Consider the following 21007-nt stretch of genomic DNA (forward strand, 5'->3'; position numbering starts at 1 on the left):
AAGTTTCCGCCTCCTACTAGATTTAAGGCAATGGATATGTGAGAAGGTTTTTTTTTTAATGAAAAGGTTTTTATATCGTACAAAATTTTTAGACTCTGTATAAAAATGGAATTCTCGTGATTTAAATAAAATTAGAAGTTTGTGCATGCGCAATGATGGTGAAGTTTTCAATTAGCCTTAGAAACGATCGTATGTGAATTATACAATTAATCATTATTGTTTAAATAATATACATGTCGTCCTTTAATAGACGAAACAACATCATAGAGATAGTCCTCCAAAGGACGGATCCATTCAAAGACGTGTGCAAGAGCTTAGTACTCCATTTGGTCGGTTGCTCCAGCAATTGGGTCTTGGAGAGTGTAAAAGAATACTATTGGGTCTGTTTTGTAAAATCTTACGTTTTCTGAGATGGATGTTGATACCTTTACACTGGGCCTAAGGTCCAATCAAATGGGCTTTATAACAAAAAAAGGCCTCATGTATACTTTCTTTTTCCATTTTATGTCTTGATGTTCTAAAACACATGTATGTGAACAATTTCTGTTGACCATGTTACATTCTCTTCTCCTAAATTTAAAACTCTTGTTTTTATTTGAAGTTGTCACATATTTATTTGAGGGAAAATTTAAGATGGGCTTTTTACAACTCTAAGAAAACTTAAGTAAGCGGCATGCTAAATATCCGAATGCTGAAAAAAATAGTTTTGATTGTTTTATTACAAGCTACTGTTACTGAAAATTTTCCTTTTTTTTTGAAAATGTTTAATGTATACGAACGAACGAATAATTGAAGTGAACTAAATATCATCATTTCTAGCAATTAGTTGATAAATTCTCAAGCTGATATATTGAACTAAATAGAACCTATATATGGACCAATAATATGTCTAGAAATGTGGGGTCAGGAACAAGAGAATAGTTCATCAATCTTGCATGAAAAAATGAAATTTCTATGATATGGAAACACGACAATAATTGATGAATCTTGTGTCGAAATCGGAGACTTTGATGGATGCAACTAATTAACAAGTCCAATAATTTCAATTGAAAATGTGCGTACATATACTCACTCTCGTACGTGAACGGTCTTCTCGTATTGTTAATTCACAGTCATCCTTTTGCGTTTTGACACGCAACTTCGGAATGGGCAATGGAATCGAGGATCACGTATGTCATATATTAATAATTTATATTCCGTGAGAAAACTTTTGGGAAATCAAAACAAATTCTCGAAAGATAATTTGAAGGCATTATGATATTTCCGTACGTTCTTTTTACGGTAAGTCCTTTGACGGCATCCAAAAACGCTTTCGTACGTGGCCGAGTGCTCGCGGCGCAATAATCCTTGAGAATCATAAGGTATATTCCTTGGAATGTACCTTTTTGTTTGTCTAAAAGAAAAAAAACTATCTGGTGCATTTTGTTTTTGTTGAGTAATTTATCCAATTAAAGTCCAGTGTGGGACACTAAACATTACAAATTTTCTGTCTTTAGCTAGTTATCATCTGTTTTTTTTATTAGAGAAGTGTAATTTTCTGTTGTGAGTGTTATGTGGAAGACAAAGATGTGACGTGGATTCTAATAATATATTGTCGTGGTGTGGTTCTTTTCGCATTATTTCGTTTTGTTTATCAGTTTATGGATCATATATTAACATGGTGCGATCATATATGCACCGAAAAAAACATTCATCATCTCCATTTTTCTCAAATAAGAAATTTAAGAAATCATTTTAAAACACGGCATTGGTGTCATCATGTATGACATAAATGGCATTATCTATATATCGATTATTCTTGGCTCATTAATTTGAATCAAAATCTGATTTTGGACCGAATGTTATTTTCACACAATTAAATAGTTTTTTTTTCAAGTAACAATTATTAAAACTGAATATTGGCTAAAATATATATATACTTCAAGTAACAATTATTAAAACTGAATATTGGCTAAAAATATATATACAAAACAATATATTGTTGGGGATCTGCCTTTAGTCAAGTGGTTAAGTCCACTTGACTCCGCCTTCTCCACCGGAGTTCGATTCCAGTAAATCGCGTTACCCCGCGTAGTAGAGATTGGCTATGGATCGGACCTTGTCGATCCAAAGATGTCAAAAATATATATATATATATATATATATATTGTTTAACAAAACAAACTGCGAAAGGAAAATAATAGTGTTTAATCTAGTAAAAATTACGATCCCATAAAAGTTATATAAAGGTGCGTTTATGACTGCAACATGATTGTTCTTTCCACTTAGCAGAGGAAGCTCTTGTCCGTTGGAATCTCTTTCTCTCTTTCTCTCTTTTTTATTTCTTTTGGTTTAGAATCTTCTCTTCGCTTCTTTCCTCGAATGATATTATATGTAGCAGACTAGCAATCAATATTTTGTATATTGTCAATAATTGACTTTGTCAAGGTAAATATAGGTCAGAAACTTCAACCATATTAAATATATTAATATTGGTGAATATAGTCAAAAAAATTATTTTAGGTTGGGTTGTGAAAGTTAATATTTGTTCAATGAGACTGATTTCTCTTGAAGAAGATGTTTGTGTGAGGTAACGTAAGAGCAAAAAGATTCCACAATTATGCCAATTTAAGCTTCAAGCCTTCAACAAGTGATTTCCTATTATTAACAAGTAACAACAACAATTTCAGTATCATTCTTTTGTTTGTTTTGCAAGTCATTTCATTTTGTAAGCTTTTCTTTTCTTTACTTTTATAACCCTTGAAAATGTCAAAATAGTTATCATTTCCTCAAATTAAATCATCATATTATTATTATTATCAACCGTTGATAAATGGTAGTAGCATGTACAACTAAGATAGACCGTTACAAATTAGTGTATTATTATATAGTTTCCGTATATATTGTTGTTTTCAGCTCAACTTGAGTAAAAATACTCCCTCCGTTTCATAAAGAGTGTCGTTTTAAGGTTTTATTTTTGTTTCACAAAGAGTGTCGTTTTAGGTTTTCAATGCAAAATTTAATGATTTTTTATGTTTTATGACTATTAGTATTCTGCATATTGTTTTACTATTGGCCAGATTATGTTTAGGTATATAGTTAATGATGTTTTTGTTTTGAAAAAACAAAAAATTTAATGTATTCTTAATCTGTGTGTAAAACTCTAAAATGACACTCTTTATGAAATAGAGGGAGTATTTAACTATTTCTTCGGGAGTATTTAACTGTTTCTTCTAATATTGGATTCTTTTGTGGGAATCCTTATTATAGCACCATTTTTTTTTTTTTTTAACAGATTAAGGATTTCAATATGAAACAGAAAGCATAGATCAAACTAACGATTTACACATATTCTATGGTATCTAAAAAGTAAAAAACTTAACAGATTATAAACAAAATTAAAAATAAATAAATGTCACAAATTCTTTAAAATAGAGAATAAACAGTTATTGACAAAAAAAAAAAAAAAAAAAAAGTCTTGCTTGGTCTCCATCTCCTTGCGTTCTTTTTCGTCTGTTGAATTTTGAACAGTCACAAAGTGTCTCTCTCTCTATATATATAAACCCCATAAGGTCGCCGCTACGTAACGACCATCTCCATTACTTGACTCTCCTCACCAAAAGATTCAACCTTTCTCTGATTCCCAGTTCAGATATGAAGCTTGTGGAGAAGACGACTGCTACGGAGGAGGACGATAATGGAGAAGATGTCTGCCGCACCATCGAGGTTTCCGAGGTTGACAGAAACGGGTTTCAGGCTCCGGACGGTGAAGTTGATCCCTTTCGAGTTGTCTCCGGCGATGAACTTAACCTAATTCCGCCGCTCAACTTCTCCATGGTCGATAACGGTATATTCCGCTCTGGATTCCCTGATTCAGCTAACTTCTCCTTTCTCCAGACTCTTGGCCTCCGCTCAATCATGTAAAAGCTTCTTCCACATTCATGACATTTTTTCCGTTTATCAAAACTTTCGAATTGCTGATTTTAGGTTTTTGTTTTTGGGTATTGTTCAAAGATACTTGTGTCCGGAGCCTTACACTGAAAGCAATCTCCAGTTCCTTAAATCCAATGGAATTAGGCTTTTTCAGTTTGGCATTGAAGGCAATAAGGTAAGCACCTTTCTTCTCCTCTCTATCCCCCTCTCTGTTCATCAAGTCTCTGTTTTTAATTGTTCTGCCTTGTTCTGTAATTCTAAAACTTACTAGGATAGTTCACTAGGGGAATTATCTGGATTGGAAAATCAAATCTTGCAGTGTGTTCCTGACTTAGACAACGAGATTTGGTTGCATTTATGGAGTTCTAAGCATCAGAAAGAGGGTCCCTTAACTAATGGACTTTCGAAAACTTTGGTATACTATTTCTGGAATATATCAAAGTTCATTCAATATGAGGGGTTTGATTTGTTGCCTAATTGTTCTTAAAATCCTGTCTCATTGTTGTTTACTTGAGATTACTAAAACTGTTTGTGTGTTTTCTTTCTCTTGAATTTGATCCTTCATGGGCACTTTGTTCCAAGCCATATTTTATTATTATGAGTTTACCAGAAAAAAGAACACATCTTTCTTTAATGTTTTGCCTCTTTCTGTTTCTCTTGACCTCCACTGATTTGGTCCCACTCTTTGTTTTTCTGCCCCTTCAGCAACTATTACCACTTGGTCTTTATAGTCTCTATTTATAAAATTAGATAATGGACTACGTCAAAATATTTGCTGAGCTGCTTGTTGCAAGTGTTGTCAATGATCCACTACTCAAAAGCTTACTTTCTGTTGATATTGTTTTCTTGGTTCATGTTTATTGAGTGTGCACTTTTTTTATACAGATATGATATCTTATGAAATCATACATCAGCAAAAGCGTTTCTTGATTGTGTACAAGTAAACCGTTTTTTATGGTAAAAACTTGTTCAAAGCGTGTTGACCGTGAAAGTGTCCATATTAGCTGTAAGGTTTGAAATCTAGAAAAGGTTAGGAATTGCGTATTAAGTCGGTTAATGTTTTTTAACACGTACCTTTAGTTCCTTTCTTTGTCTATGTTTTAGTGGCCCATGTGTGGGCAAACGTTGGTAATGGAATAACCAAAAACTTTCACCATAGAGTCTTGAACTTATTACCTTCATGAGTTATGAAGATATTGGATGTGTTTCGTCCCATATTTTTCACTAATAAGAAGCCAAACCATTTTGCTTTCCGGAAGAGATTGGTATGAATCAAATTTGAGTTGATCTAGAATCTGATCATCGAAAAGTGGGGTTGAAAGTAAATATGCTTGCTCTGGTATGCAGTAGCTATCATTCTCTCCCCACAGAATTCACCTTTCCCTGTAGATTCTACTCCTAGGATAGTTGATTCTTTATGTGGGGAGTCGTTTAGATACTTACTACCATAGTTTCCTTGTTTTGCTTTTACACTAAAGTGGCTTTCTCTTCTTGGTGTAGTGATTTTATTGGAATGATTGGAAATTATTCCCCATTCACATTGTTAGATCTCATTGACTTTGGTTTTTGCTTCTCGACTCAGATTCTTTATGCTTAGTGTGACAACTTTGATCTTGATAGGAAAACTTCATCGTTGATATTCTTGGCTTGCTAAGCTTTTTTTCTTCTCATAGATTCGTCTTTCAATGGGACTTTGTGTTTATTCCGTGTTGTTGTTGTTGTGTGTGGAGATAACTTTTTGATATAAAAAGTAAAGAATCTTTCTCTCAGTACGCAACCAGTAAAAGGTATCACATTAAACATGCTTCATAACTTGTAGACTTTGTCCTGTTAATGAACCTTTACATGGTTGTCTTGTCTCTCTCGACGTTGCTTGTGCATGAACCTTGCTTAGTAGATTGCCTTATCCTATCCTAATCTGCTAAATTTAGTAGTGTGATCGATCTTTTGACATATGATATTATAATTCTAAAAAATATATCTTTTTCTTCTTATTTTCAGGAGCCATTTGTGAATATTCCTGACCGTAAAATCCGAATGGCACTCAAAGTGCTTCTAGGTAAGTATGAATCATATAGAAGAAACCCTAAAATAGAAGAACACATGTAACCACACTTTTTGTATGCTTTCTAATTGTAACTTGGTTCTTATTAATATCTCTCCTTTGAAAATCCTCAGATGAGAAAAACCATCCTGTTCTGATTCACTGTAAGCGAGGGAAGGTAATCATTCTCTCTAATCCTCAAATTTTGATCTTTTGGCTCCACCACTGAAGAAGAAAATGAAATTCTAAGTATGAATGTGGAATTTGCAGCATCGGACTGGTTGTCTTGTTGGTTGCTTGAGAAAGCTCCAAAAATGGTGTTTGACATCGATATTCGACGAGTACCAGCGATTCGCAGCAGCAAAAGCTAGAGTTTCAGATCAAAGATTCATGGAGACGTTCGATGTTTCCAGCTTCAGTCATATTCCAATGTCTTTCTCCTGTTCCATCAGATAAACAGGGGAAGCTAAAATCTTCAGATAAAAAGGAGAGATTAATCATATTAGAGTTCCAGAGGAAACATTCTTCTCTTTCTTTACCTTTCTCTGGAATCAATAATAATATTTCGAGAAAAGAAAAGGTTTCATTTTCGTTACGAATACTTTACTCTGTTTTTTTCCTGCTCAGTGTAAGCACTAAGGTAGATAAATACGTATACAAATACAAGTAAATTATATAGGAGTTTGTTTAGGAAGATATATATTTTCTTGGATTATCCCAAATGTTGCATAACGATTATTACTTGCTCATATATTTCATTTCTTCAGTACATAATTTGTTATCATATATTTCAAGTGTTCATTCTCGTGACAAGAGCAAGGAGATAATTAACTACCATCAGTGTGTAAAAATAATTTGTTCATTGTAATGTTGTTATCCGAACTATGTGGACTAATATGATTTCCTGACCAATCATCAACATAACTCTACAACCTAATATTTTGTATCATTTACGGAATTAATCATTATATTTTTAAAAAAAAAAAAAGACATGCTAGATGCGTGAAGAGTTGTTAAGTCACGAATATGAAACCAAACTAAGGCCACTACCAATTTTTAGCTATAAGTGAGAGATAGTTGTCCTTGTGAGCAATAAACATGTAAAAGGCTCAACAACAGAAAGCCCATCACAGTGCAGTCAACAGATGAAGACAAAAGAGGATTCTTCTTCATCTGAGAAACAGAGCAACGAAGGTTCAAGGAAGGTGACTGCTGGTGACTCATCATAGCCAGCTGCATTAGCCGTTTAAGGATAAGATTAGCATCTAGATCCTTCTTCCTTCCTGTATATAACTCTAGTGTAAAACCCTAATATAGATTAGCGAGAATACAAACATTTTTCCAAAAAGCTTCAATCTTTCTAGTCTCCTACAGTCCTTATAGGTCACGAATACGAAACACTCTACGGGAGTGTGTGTTATTAATCATTTGGTTTAATCAAAAGCATGACGCCGATTCTTCAACGACATGCAAAGCGCATTCTTGCTTGCGGTTACAAGAATTCTCTGTTCCGTTCCTATGCAACCCTATGGTCACCCGAGGCAAGCCAAACTCTGCTTATTCGGATCAAAGTGGCTTTTCTTCCTACGCAACCCGTGCTTGATCAATGGCAGCAACAGGAGAAACAGTTGTACATCGGCGGAGGGCTCATCAAGAATCTTCGAGATTCTAATCCATTTTCCCAAGAACTCAAGGTTTTTAAAAACCCGATCTTCCTCATGTTTTTAAGTCTTTTTCTTTCTTTCTTTTTACCAAATTTTGAGGTTTCTTACATATTATGTGCTCTTGGTTGTGGTTATTATTAGGCATCAAAATGTATGGATGAAGAAAAGGTGTGTAATCTGTTTCCGAAATATTATGCAGCTCGGTTTTATCTGATTGAGACAGTGTTGGGTTTAGAAGAAGCAGAGAAGTTCTTCAAAAGTATCCCTTCAAATATGAGGGATTACTCAGTCTACTCCACGCTCTTAACCTCTTACACGAGATCTGACAATGTGAAACCCGACATTGTCACTGCAAACACTGTTTTGAAGGTCGATGTAAAGGCGATAAAGATGTTTATGAGAACGTTGGTTGAAGGAATCAAACTGCAGAGAGACACGATCTTTGAAATGGCAAAGGTTTACGTTAGAGTTTGTTCAGAGATGTATGGTAACGTGGTAGCTAGGGAGTGCAAGAGAGGTGCTGCAAACTCTTTGGGACGACTTTAAGAAGAGCGAAGAGGTGTATCGAACCGCGTTTAGCTCTTTGTCGAAACTTGATGATGTAGAAGAAGCTGAGGATATATATGGAGAGTGGAAAGAAGATGAACGAGACATAAGTGAACAGCAGGTTACCAAAAAGTCAATGATGCTGTTACATGTTTTGAATCTGCTCTTGATCTGGTTGTTTTGAGTGTTATGTTGACACACATTAGTATCACTCGGCTTCTTAGATTTATATTTTTTTCGGAAAAAGAATAATATTCTCTAAAACCAAATATAATTTGTTTGTTTTGTTCTTTCGTAAATAAGTGATGTTCTTCTCTATACATGAAATGAAAAAAAAAAAACAGCACAAGTTTACAAAAACAAAACCAGTTTATAGATTAAACATTCTTTGTTAGCCACACCACTTTTTCCATAGTGATTGGGAAGAAAAGGGACTCGAGTTGGAACTGGTCAAAAAGGCAAGGATGGTGTTAAATCTCACAAGTGTGACCCTTCCTTTTTTTTTTTTTTCCCCCACGTATGTAAAAGAGCATTTTTCTGGCTATTGTTGTCTTGTGCAATGTGTATTGTCAGCTAGATTGGAAATATATTCTCTAGAATAAACACAATTCTTGTATTTGATTGCCTTACTTCCTTTTTTTTTTTTTTTTTTGAGTGTCTAATTTGTCTGTAGTTTATTTGTATTAACTCTACAAATAGAAAACATTAATTCCCTCATATATATAAAAACATTTATTAGTTAAACATACAACAACACATGAACCCACAAAAACAAAATTATTTGTATATTAAATAATCAAGTTTATAAGAAAATCATATAAAGACTATATTTATTTATTAATAAGTTACATTCATTCACGCAGTGGCCAATGGTCCAACACTGTTGGCCACAGTTGTCTCCATAGCTTTCATGGCTTCAAACCTTGGTTCCTTGGCCTGAAACTTGACAGCAGAGTAGAGTTTCATGTAATCTTCGAACACAAAGCTCGGATAGTTCTCTTTCTCCTCCTTCTCCGGTTCTTTTCCGATCAACTCCGGTGCCGGAAAAATAACAGAGTCGCTTCCCGGATTGTAGAATGATGCGATCGACATTCTTCCTTCTCCGTCTGTTTGAGATAGCACTCTATGTTCCACACTCTTGTACTTCCCATTGGTTATCACCTGGTTTAATCAATCCAAAATTTAATCTCAAAAGTCTTAATTCAATTTGGTTCGGTTTGGTTAAAAAGCTGCAATCTGTACATTACCTCAAGTTGATCACCGAGATTAACGACGATCGAATGCTTAACGGGAGGAACATCGACCCACTCGCCGTCTTTAAGAAGCTGAAGTCCACTGACTTTGTCGTCTTGGAAGAGGAGGATGATGCCACCGGCGTCGGTGTGGGCTCGGAGACCCTTGACTAGGTCCGGTTTAGGACAAGGTGGATAATTGCTGACTTTGGTTCCAAAAGTGGGGCTTTTCGACCCGTAAAACACCTTTTTCAGATAACCCTTCTCTAATCCAAGATTCTCGCACAGCAGATCCAGTAGCTCCTCCGATAACTTCTCTATCTTTCCGGCGAACTCTTTCATCAACGTCCTGTAGAAAAAAAAAATCACCGGTTAGTTGACCAAAGAAAAAAAAGCCGGTTAAACTTTTACTTTGTAGTTTGTACCAAAGAAGAAAACCGGTTCATGTTGAGTTGTTCCGAAAACCAGTAAATCTGAGATCTTGTAACCGGTTAAGGTAAATATCCCGGACCGGTTAAGAAAGAAACTAAAAAAAGTTACCGGTAATCGTCGTCGAGATCAGGGACATCGGAGATATTAGAGACGGGAAGGTGCTTGAGGTAGAAAGTGGATTCCCAGTCAACGTCGTTGACTTCAGAGCGAAGAGAGTCAAGTCCTCTGTTCTTGATCGATTCCTTGAATCTTTCTTCCATGCACTTCTTGTAGTGTTCCTTCGTCATCTTCTCCACTTTGTCCAAAAGCTCGTGTGAAATCCCATGGTTCACGCACTTTAATACCACCAACAGATATATGACTAGATTTGAGTTACATAATTTTGAGCTTTTTCATTTACTTATAGAAGAAAAAAAGTGAATTAATACCTCAAAGAAGCCCCAGTTTTCACAAGCGTCTTTGATCTTCTCCATCGTGATTGCTCTCTCTTCTCCATTAAGCTTCTCGAGACTGATGATCGGGAAACTCTCCATCTCTCTCTCCATCTTTTCTTTTTAGTGGGTTTCTTGGCCTAGCTTTATGTTGACGCTTTTGAAGTTGTGATCTAAATCTGATGATGAGAGAGTTGGTTTTATAGAGAGAAGAGAAGAGAGGAGCTTTGAATTACTTCCACGAGTAATCTATCATTCTACAGTCATTGGTTTTTGGACCCCACACCATAATATCATTTGTGTAATGATTTTTGACAAAATTCAACAAAGTATGTTACGGTCGACCAAAAAGTCTGATCACTTTTAGTTCCTTTAATGTTACTCGTTATTGTGGAGTGTTAATCAACAAAAGCAAAAGTTAATCAACTCAACAAAAAAAAAAAGGGAATCAACCCATCGTTTGGCTCCTATTGCAACATACTAAAAAAAGTGAAAAAAGTGAGGAAATAGAGTTAATACTATATTTAAAATTTTTGATAAAAATCTATGTCTTATTAGATCTATCAAACGAATTGTTATTCTGAATCTGACGTTTAACCGTGGATAAATCCACATAATCAGAACCAAAAACCAATTAAATCAGGATTAAATTTAGAATAGACCACAAGGTTTATCCAAAGTGAGTTGGGTCGTCCAAGTCATCGGAAAAATATACTCAAAGGTGATAATATATAACCTTTTATAAAGTCGTGATTACTATTCATCACCTTTAATATAGTATCTAACTATAGAAAATTATAAATATTTTGGTTATACAAAACAAAATATATGACAGCGACGTATATTACGATCAGTCGCACGAATCATTGTTTGACTCGTTCTTCTTCCTTTTACTTTTAGTGTAGATTAATCTTCCTTTTCACCTTTCTTCCTTTTACTTTGTGTATAATAATAGCTTATATATATATCCCCTTTTTTTGAACCTTTTCTTGTTTTCAAGTAACATATACAACAATACAAAATTATCTTACAGATCTATAAGGAAAGATTAATTTCAGATACTCTAATGGTTGGCTTTTGTTAATTTTATTTCTAGACCGCATCCATCTAAATAACAAAAATCTACAAAATCATTTAGTCTTGTGACACAGTTTTCATTCTTTTTGTAATAATTTTGATGGACCAATGGTGGGGACTGGGTTCTTTGTGTCCGTCGATTGCGAAGCTACGCTAGGTAAGCGCATCCCCGGGTAAAAGCATCTCTATATGCACGTCTATATTAAGTAATAAGTATCATGAGCCATCACTTTTGACCGTCCAGATCAGATCAAATAAATTTTCCCATTTAAGCGGAGAAGTTCAGATTCGATTACGTGGTTACCTATTTTGGCCACAAGATCATCTCAGAGTTGATAAGATATGTTCCTTTCAAATTCTTGAGGATTAAAAAGCAAATGCAGTAGATTTTGTCATAGTAATATTCATTACTTCCTTTCTATTTGGAGAAAGGTGGATAACCTTTTTTTTTTTTGCTCAACATTCATACTTTATAATAAGAAAAAGGATTAAACAACAACTGATATTCCATAGTAGACATGTTTAACTTAATTTTCCACTTCCTCACAACCAAATCTCACGTCATTATTATGGAACCTCAAAAAGTATAATATCACAGACGGGTTTTGGCAATTATTGATTTGAAATTTCTTCATATTTGCTATTTTATTGGACTATTTTTAAAGTGGGTTTTATAATAAGCAAAACAAATGAGGAAACGTGTTTTTTCTCATTTTGACTAATATTTTGGAATTTGGACTTGAAAGTGAAACTTAAGATAGAAAAATAGGCTTAGCAGCCGGTGTTATATTCAATCACGTATGACTTGTAAACAAATTTGTACTAAATTACAAAAAAGTACAAAACAACAAATTGAGAAGTCAAGAAGGAAGACTTGTAGTGAGAAACCTAAAAAAGGTGGAATCCAAATTCACATATATTCAGAAGCTTTTACCATTGGGTGATTTACAAAATTAAACCAACGTAAAAAAAGGAAAACGACTCTAGTCAATGGGGTGGGGATAAAAGTAGTTTTGGTGTATAACTAAGAAAATAAATTAATATTTGTGGTGGGCTATCTAATAGAAAGAGATGTGTTATGATGATTTTGGTTTGGTAGATATCTCTCCCTCGTGGCCTTGGGGTCAAGCTACAGCTTTGGTCAATCTCATGTTATCGACACCACAAAACCCACTTGACCTACTAGTGGACCTCCTTAATTTATTCCATTTGGCTTCCCTCTTCGTTTTCTTCCACCGATATACATACATTTTATCATTCGCATTCTCACGGATGCATATCATTACACATAAATACATGCATGCATAAAGGAAAATAATAAAATGCATATAATCTTGTTTGCCAGATATTCATACACACACACACACACTCTAGATGCATGCATCTGTTATGTTAAAACTTGTTATTATAGAGAGATAATAAAAATAAATAATACATAAATATTTTTAAAATACATAAAAATAAATGCTACATCAACTTCACAATTGTCTATTTAAATTCAATTCCTAAATACTAACTTCGATGTTCAAACTCAAGAACATAACCAAAACAAAATCCCAAAAAGGAAATGTTATTCAGAAGGTGAAACTTAGATATTTTAGTTTTACTCGTTGAGATATACTTGAAAATCAAATTCTTAATGTAATTATATTACAAGACACAACATACCTTGTGTATATCTACACAGGAATGCAAGTACGAAAATAGAATCCGATCATGTTAATGTGTATCTCGAGCGCATATCTTTTTTATCAAACAATTTCTGTATTTCACATTTCTCTAAGTTATGAAAAAATGAGTTAAGAGTTAAGTTTATAATGTAACCAAAAAAAAAATCAAAGAAACATCTCAATCTCTGTCTAGCCAAATAATTTTTTTATCAACTCAAGTGCTTGGCTATGATCTTTTTCTGGTTCTGCAACCATAACTGCTGTTCTTGCAACACAGATTGTTGATTTACCCCTCCATTTTCTGATAATGTCTCTCCGAACCCAAAAGTACTCTCAAATGTTGTAAATGGGTCACATTCCACAGGCAAAGTCCCCGTGGCCTTAAACGTTGGTGTAGAAGACGGCTCAAAATCTTCAGGAACGTTCACCTGAAACGTCGGTTCTGGCTGAAACTCTGTCAAAGCCAGGGCACTGAACGTGGTCATTGGTTCCTCGGCTGCAGCTAACTCTGCAACTGGTTCTTCCAAGAATGGATTGTATTGGTCCATGGCGGCTTGAAACGCAGGCATCGGATCATCTAACCCGAATGGTACTATCGCCATCGAGTTATTATCCTGCACCTGCGTAGCGGTTTCTTCCAGCACAAGCAACCAATTCCCTGAATCTCTTTGATCCTCAGAGGTTGAAGGTTCATCTCTCAACATCAACGCCTCCCAAGGATCGAAAGTCTCTGCCTTAGAATCATCTTGCTTCTTCTTGTCTTCAACATCTTTTGCTTCTGCCGTGTTACTTACGTCATCCAAGGACAATAGGTCCAATGTGAGATTGGAAGCAGAAACAGAGGGATTATTCGGAAGCGATTTAGTCGAAACCGTATCGAAATTATTTCCATTAGGATCATCTCGTCCTCCTCCATAAGGCTCAGAATGACAAGACATCGGAGGACTACTAGTCCCTGCTTCAGTCCTGCTCATCAAATCCTCCAACGAAGTACTACGAAACGACCCGTAATCCGAATACCTCTCCGACGTATCAATCGTGGAATCTCCAAAATCAAGCGAGCTTGAAACCGCTGAATCTTTAGACGATGGAGGCGGAGGAAGAAGACTATTCGGTGACGGATACAACCCCGAGCTCGCTGGAAACGACGATTGATCTTTCAGAAACTCTTGCAATGTCTCAAGAAGCTCTAAAGAGATCTTTTGAATGCTAGGATACTCCGATGTTCTTCCTATACCGATCGATTTGCAAATATCGTAGAATCCGTTAAGCTCTTCGAACTGTTTCGAAGCTCGAACACAAGCTTGAAACGCATGAATGCAAGATTGGTATTGCAAATGGAAGAAACTGTCTAACAAAAGCGCTAATCCATCGGAAATGTCTCTGTAAAGATCAAAAGTCTCTTGCATGACGGCGTATAGCGACATTTTCACGAGCTTGTTCGCTTTTGCATCTCCCGTTGGCCGCGTCGCGATTGCTCTGTCTAGTAATCTTTGCCAATACGTGATTTTGTCAAGAAGCATTACCGGTTTCATATCTCGAACCGCCGGTTCGTGGGATTTTATTCCGGTTTTGGGATTAAACCGGGATCTTGAGTTGGTTGTGTTGGTGCTGATTCTTCCGGTTTGGTCTCGGATTGTGTACCGTCTCTGTAATTTTCCGGTGAGGAAGCAATCGAGACGTTCGTCGAGGTAAAGCGCGAATGTACGGACGAAAGCTGTGAAATCCCAAGGGCACGAGTTCGAATCGTCGCGGAAGCTGGAGAGATTGAGGATTTTGGCGCCACGTTTCATGGCGTGGAGGACTTCGCGAGGGAAATAAGGATCACCGTCTTGGAAAATCCTGAGGACGAGGACTAGGGATTTGAGCGCGACGATCCAATTCCGAGTCCGCCCGATACGGCGACCGATCGCGGCGGCGCAAGAGGCGGCGTGAGATTTCTTGGAGGATATGATTCCGAGGATTTCTGTTACGAGTCGATCGTCGATTGGGACTTCCTCGTCGTGGCTCGTAGCTTTCAAGATCGCAACCTCGAGAGTGGTGAGATCGCCGCCTCCGGTGGCTCCGTTAGCGACTTTGGCGAAGCTAATGCTCGTTTGATCTTTAACCGCACCAATCGCTTTTTTCAGCTTGCTCGGCATTGTCCTCGTCGTCGCCTTTTTTAATCTCACCCAAACGTCTTCTTCTTGTTCCTCAAGGGGGTTTTAATTTCTTAATCACTTTGAATTAGCGATTAATCACGGAGAATTAAAACCAAATTAGAAGATTTTCCTCTAATTTTTTTTTGTTCTCTCTCAATGGATATTTTTTTCAAATTTTGTTCTTCTAAAAATAGAGAGGAAGGCAGAATAAAATGGCTGGAGACTATCGAGAACCTTTCAAGATATAGCGTTGACTAATAGAGAGACTTCACACGCGATTTTGGCGCGTTTGTTTTTAAATTCTTCTTCTTGAAAAAGCATGATGCAGAAATTGTGTTCAAATTTCGGAAACTTATGATATAAATATCATACTGAAAATTAGTTTGCAGTTGCAGGTCAGTGTTATTTATATGTTACAATTTTTTTGACAGTCTCAAAGTAATATTCTCTCACAATTCATAAGAGTTGTTTCTACAAGCCTCATATTTGTATAGGTTAAAGTCAATGACAAGCTGCGTACGTTTAAAAAAAAATAACCAGCTAGCATCTTTATATTCAATAATCTTATGCTAAAAAAAATGTTTGTTTTAAATATTATCAGATCTTTATCTTTGTTTGCAGACGTGCAAACCATCATACATATGAATATATATAGAAATCATGAGTTGTTAACAAGAGTTTGTGAGATGCATAATGAAAAATAATGGACTCACGATTTTTACCATATGTATATAGATCGAGACAATATTATTTATTGAGATATAAATCAAGAATGTCTCAGCACTTGTAAGTTGTTAGGCAAAACCTTTACCTTGTTTTATACAACTTCTTTTAAATGTTTGTGTAATCTTTGTCAACTTTCTTTTGCATTACTCACATGTAACAATGACAAACATTTTATAACTTTACAAAACTTCACTCTCATACTCTATTTTATAACATTTTATAACTTTACAAAACTTTCTATGTATATATATATATTCACAAGATTTCTCACAAGCTAATTTCCAGACTATTTACAACAACTGAAGAAAAACATTGAATTTTTTTTGAGGTCTCTCTCTCTTTCTTTCACTTTTACCCTTTTTAGCTCAGGTCTCTGGAGTTCAAAGACATTTCAATCTCTTCTAGTGATCGACCCTTTGTTTCCACTATGAAGCGGTATGAGAACGCCGCTGCCAACAGTGATACGCTGCCAAAGCCGGCATACACCGTTCCAACTCCAAATTTCTCCACCAGATCCAGGAAGAACAAACCAACCAAGAAGTTGCAGACCTGAAGAACATTTGCTTCGTCTTAGTTCAAACTTCAATCGTTAAAATGATTTAAGGGAAAACAAAAAAAAAAATACATACCCAATGTACAGAGAAGCTGAAACCCATGATTTTCCCACGCGTTCTGTTGCTACTTAGCTCAGGGATGATGAGACCAGTTACAGGACCAGCTCCAATTGCAAAACTGAATATATACCTGTAACCGGACCAATCATATGGTAAGTTTCTGTCTTTTTTGGGTACTGTATGATCAAGAGCTGAGAAAAGGAGACTAGTAATTGCTGGACCTCAAGCTACTTACATGAGTGTTCCAAGTATTGACAAACTCTGGCTCAGATCTTCATCCAACGGGAAACCAACAGAATAAACAATGAGAAACATAGAGACTGCCTGTGAAACCAAATCAATTCAATCAAAATAAGCTAAATCAGTGAAAAGTTTTTGATAAATAAAACGATATTTACCATTCCCAAGTAACTACCAATAAGAAGCTTTTTTCTTCCTTGCTTATCAATCAAATAAGACGCACACAGAGCACCTATTAGACCCAACAGTTCAGAAAAAGGGACATTGGGTTGGAAACAGTAGAAAATAAAGAAAATGTAAAGTTGATATAGGTGAGCTTTGAACACCTGCAAAATTTGTGACTCCAACATATAGACTTGCTTGAGCACCACTCGTGATTCCAACATTTTGGAATGTTATAGATGAGAAATAAAGAACACCATTTATGCCTGCGAATTGCTGAAGGACAAAAAGGGTGCCCCCAATGAATGCAACTGCAACCATAATATCAACAAGACATACAATTTAGCTACATAGATTTGTCATGTACGAAGTTGTATATTCTCAGTTTCTTAAATCGGATTCCCGGGAAAGGTTACTCTTAAACTTGGATGTTCTCAGTTTCTCAGTTTCTGGTATAATATAAGATCCTTAGAATTAACATTAAGAGCAACCTTGACATGACCTCGTGAATGTGGTTTATCAAGGAGTTCCAGCCATCTGCTATTTAAGTTGGAGCCATTATTCTTCATAACCGACTGAAAATCTTCTACAGCTTTTTCGATTTCAGATCCTCCCCAGATGTTTCTGATCACTACCTTGGCATCATCCAGTTGTCCAACCTAAACAAGTATCATGAGACATGATTTCAACATGGAAAATCAATGCTTCCTCATGATGAAAAGAGGCGACTTGTACCTTACAGAGCCAACGGGGACTTTCTACTGCAAATTGCATACCAAGTGCAAGAAGAAAACCAGGCATACTCGCTACATAGAGCATTGTCCTCCACCTGAACAATAGTATATATGAGAAGAATGAAATTAAGAGGACATCCTAACAGAGTGAAATGTGTAGCTAGCTAATGAAGCTCACCAATGAGGGTCATCTTCTGCAGGAATCCCTAAGAGAAGAGAAAAGATTATCCCGAGACAAGTGCCAATTTGACATAAAGTTCCAAGGGAACCTCTGTATTTCGTCGGAGCAACCTATAGAATAAAAATGGTTGGCTCAACATGAAAAGCAACAAGACTCTTCCGCCGAACATATGAAATGCAAAATATGCTAAGCAAAAGAATGCTAAACAACAACTTACCATACTGAGAGTAAGTAAGATCAATTTTAAGAAATGTCCTTGATCTTACAGCAGAAGAAGCCAAATAGTTAAAACATGAAGTTGAAAAGGAATCACACATTAGATTACCTCGGATATATAAATAGGAACAAGAACCGTGTTGACGCCAATACCAAGACCAACAAGAAATCTTCCACATAAGATCTCATCCAAGGAGTGAGCTTGTGCACTGAGAGAAAAAAACAAGTCTTGTTATTCTGCTTCATCAATAAAATCGAGAACCCTCAAAACTTAAAACATCATGGAATTGTTACTAACATAATGAAATCAAGATTCACCTAAGTAACAACATATTACCTCACAAGGGCACCAAGAATTAGGGGTATCGTGACAATCTGAAAGGTGCGTCGGTAGCCAAACTTGTCAACTAGTGGACCGGAGACTATGCTTCCAATAAATGCACCGGCAATAAATATGCTCACAACAAGACCCTCAAGAATAGAATTGCCTTCAAATCCAAGTTCACGCGCAATAGACACGATGGGCCCATTCATCACTCTGCAAGAACCAAGTGATATTATAAGTACTAAGCTTCCGAAAAACTAATCCATATAATTGATATCAACCTGGCTAACTCATATTCTTCTCACTAGAAGCTAACGACATGACAAGATGGGGACAAGTCAACACTCTGTAAAAACAACCTAATCAACATCATTGCAAATTGTAAGCTAATCCCTCTAGAGTGATTACTCTTAGGACTTTCACCCCCCTCAAGGCTCAAACTGGAGCTGTTTCTCACACATAACACAACAAAGCATTACACTATTACACGAACAGAGATTAATATCCTTGTACAGAAATCAAACTAGGCCAGTGAAACAAAAAAACATGGATTGTTTCTACCAAGGCACAAATTTGGCGAGACAGATACTTAAACTTGAAAGAAGATGGATTTGGCTATAATATTACCCAATGTGATAACCAAAGAGAAAATTGGCCATAGAAGCAACTGATACATGAGGAAAAGCCGATAACCATCCCAAATCAGCCGAGAATTTCTCCAGCTTCTCATCTGGCGATAACTCGTGATCTTCATCTGTTAAATTATTGAATAAAGTTAGAATTTTTAATACAGATAAACATTAGCAAAGAGATTGGTAAGTCAATGGAGGTGAGAAAACTGAACCTGGTTTCTTCGTCGTCGACAGTGCCGTAACCCGATTCTTCCTCAAGAAGCGGGAAAAGGGAGAGACTTTACGAGAGTGGGTGAGTCGGGTCGGGTAAGAAAAGGTTAATCGGGTCAGAGAATTGGGCTGATGTAGAATTACGGTATTCGTCACCCACATGATCGGAGAGCTAGACTCTAGACGGAAGAGAGAAATACGTCGGCGAGGCGAATGAGGAGAGAAAAACGAAATTAACTTGTAATCACGTGACTGTCACGTGCTCAAAAGGATATTTCCTTTTTTGTTTTTGCGTCCAATTATATGAAAAGGAAATATTTGACCTTAATTTCCTTTTTGTTTTATTTTTAAAAGAAATTTCCTTTTCTTTCAGTCATAACCCTTCATTATAAATATACTAATCTCTTCTTAAGAATCGAAGTTGTCATTCGTCGAAGAGCAAAACCCTAACGTGCTCTTTCTTCTTCTTCTTCTTCTTCTTCTTTTTCTTCTTCTAAAAACTTGAGTTTCTTCTCGAGCAAGTTATGTCGATAGAAGCCGTCATGAATCTCGTTCTCGTTAAGGGAATTATTCGTTGGGTTCGTATCTCTTCGGATTTTTCTCCGACCATGTTTTAGTCAATCATTAGAGAGGGCAAGGAGATGTTTAAAGGTGAATCTGGGATTATAAGTTAGGGTTTCAAGGTTACGGTGATGAAGTTGTGGCCGAGATATGAGAGAACACGATGGAAATTGACAAAGATCGAGATGGAGGAAGATACTTCGTCGGAGATTATTCGTGATGATGTCACACAACGGCTATTTTGGATGATGTCATACAAGGGCTATTTTGGAATAGTATGGTGAAGATTCGTGAGATGACTGAGAGAAGACGCCTTTGAGAGATATCAGATAAGGAAAAGAGTCTCGCGTTACATCAATTCCAGTAAGATTTCAGGTGAATTTCCTTTTCTTTTTAAAATCAAAATTACTTTTTTTTTTTCTACGGCTTTTTTACAAGATTTTTTTTTTTGGTTTTATTTTTTTTAGACTAGATTTACAAAACGATACGAAAACTAACCGGATTTTGGATCCCGTCATTTGACTAGTCATTTGACCGTTAGCGATTTCACAAGTTCAATTTGTTTTCTAATCGTTATGTAAATTTAGCATTTTTGATTTTTAGTTTTTTTTTTTTTTTTTTAGACTAGATTTACAAAACGATATGAAAACTAACCGGACTTTGGATCCCGTCATTTGACTTAGTCATTTGATCGTTAGCGATTTCACAAGTTCAAATTGTTTTCTAATCGTCATGTAAATTTAGCACTTTTGTTTTTTTGTTTTTTTTTTTTAGACTAGATTTACAAAACGATATGAAAACTAATCGGACTTTGGATCCCGTCATTTGACCTAGTCATTTGATTGTTAGCGATTTCACAAGTTCAATTTGTTTTCTAATCGTTATGTAAATCTAGCATTTTTGTTTTTTTTAGACTAGATTTACAAAACGATATGAAAACTAACCGGACTTTGGATCCCGTCATTTGACCTAGTCATTTGATCGTTAGCGATTTCACAAGTTTAATTTGTTTTCTAATCGTCATGTAAATTTAGCATTTTTGTTTTTTTTGTTTTTGTTTTTTTTGTTTAAGACTAGATTTACAAAAAGATATGAAAACTAACCGGGACTTTGGATCCTGTCATTTAACCTAGTCATTTGATCGTTAGCGATTTCACAAGTTCAAATTGTTTTCTAATCGTCATGTAAATTTAGCATTTTTGTTTTTTTTCTTTTTTTTTTTTTAGACTAGATTTACAAAAACGATATGAAAACTAA

General features: G+C 35.8%; 5 protein-coding genes across 8 annotated transcripts; 2 read left to right on the forward strand and 3 right to left on the reverse strand.

Annotated features, from left to right (window-relative positions):
* Positions 1-3440: 3440 nt before the first annotated feature.
* Positions 3441-6725, forward strand: LOC9328321 (probable tyrosine-protein phosphatase At1g05000). Of its 3 annotated transcripts, none has more exons than XM_021015304.1 (6): positions 3441-3899; positions 3994-4087; positions 4184-4327; positions 5914-5971; positions 6091-6134; positions 6227-6725. In XM_021015304.1, exons 1-6 carry the CDS (start codon positions 3634-3636, stop codon positions 6410-6412), a joined length of 792 nt encoding a protein of 263 aa, XP_020870963.1. In that variant the 5' UTR covers positions 3441-3633; the 3' UTR covers positions 6413-6725. The 3 variants fall into 3 exon arrangements, with proteins under 3 accessions (XP_020870963.1, XP_020870965.1, XP_020870966.1); XM_021015306.1 differs by having other exon boundaries at positions 3442-3899; positions 4232-4327; XM_021015307.1 differs by lacking the exon at positions 4184-4327 and having other exon boundaries at positions 3446-3899.
* Positions 6726-7070: 345 nt separating this feature from the next.
* LOC9325596 (putative pentatricopeptide repeat-containing protein At1g28020) lies at positions 7071-8484 on the forward strand. Its single transcript, XM_021012359.1, is given in 3 exon segments — positions 7071-7650; positions 7762-8118; positions 8120-8484. Coding segments are annotated over 3 exon segments (837 nt in total). The 5' UTR covers positions 7071-7401; the 3' UTR covers positions 8351-8484.
* Positions 8485-8862: 378 nt separating this feature from the next.
* Positions 8863-10668, reverse strand: LOC9325597 (1-aminocyclopropane-1-carboxylate oxidase 4). The gene is made up of 4 exons (XM_002892213.2): positions 10259-10668; positions 9939-10165; positions 9414-9747; positions 8863-9327 (listed from the first exon to the last, which is right to left on the reverse strand). The coding sequence occupies exons 1-4, from the start codon at positions 10373-10375 to the stop codon at positions 9022-9024; spliced, it is 984 nt and encodes a 327-aa protein (XP_002892259.2). The 5' UTR covers positions 10376-10668; the 3' UTR covers positions 8863-9021.
* A 2395-nt stretch (positions 10669-13063) lies between these two features.
* LOC9328322 (clathrin coat assembly protein AP180) lies at positions 13064-16075 on the reverse strand. The gene has a single exon (XM_002892214.2). It carries the CDS (start codon positions 15147-15149, stop codon positions 13218-13220), a length of 1932 nt encoding a protein of 643 aa, XP_002892260.1. The 5' UTR covers positions 15150-16075; the 3' UTR covers positions 13064-13217.
* A 154-nt stretch (positions 16076-16229) lies between these two features.
* On the reverse strand, positions 16230-19420 carry LOC9328323 (probable plastidic glucose transporter 1). Of its 2 annotated transcripts, XM_002892215.2 has the most exons (12): positions 19192-19420; positions 18975-19101; positions 18360-18560; positions 18132-18231; positions 17804-17916; positions 17627-17720; positions 17394-17550; positions 17056-17202; positions 16888-16961; positions 16725-16813; positions 16505-16619; positions 16230-16424 (listed from the first exon to the last, which is right to left on the reverse strand). In XM_002892215.2, exons 1-12 carry the CDS (start codon positions 19349-19351, stop codon positions 16236-16238), a joined length of 1566 nt encoding a protein of 521 aa, XP_002892261.1. In that variant the 5' UTR covers positions 19352-19420; the 3' UTR covers positions 16230-16235. The 2 variants fall into 2 exon arrangements, with proteins under 2 accessions (XP_002892261.1, XP_020868713.1); XM_021013054.1 differs by lacking the exon at positions 19192-19420 and having other exon boundaries at positions 18360-18588.
* Between the last annotated feature and the right edge of the window lie 1587 nt (positions 19421-21007).

This window comes from Arabidopsis lyrata, assembly GCF_000004255.2.
Source record: "Arabidopsis lyrata subsp. lyrata unplaced genomic scaffold ARALYscaffold_1, whole genome shotgun sequence".
Taxonomy (NCBI): domain Eukaryota; kingdom Viridiplantae; phylum Streptophyta; class Magnoliopsida; order Brassicales; family Brassicaceae; genus Arabidopsis; species Arabidopsis lyrata.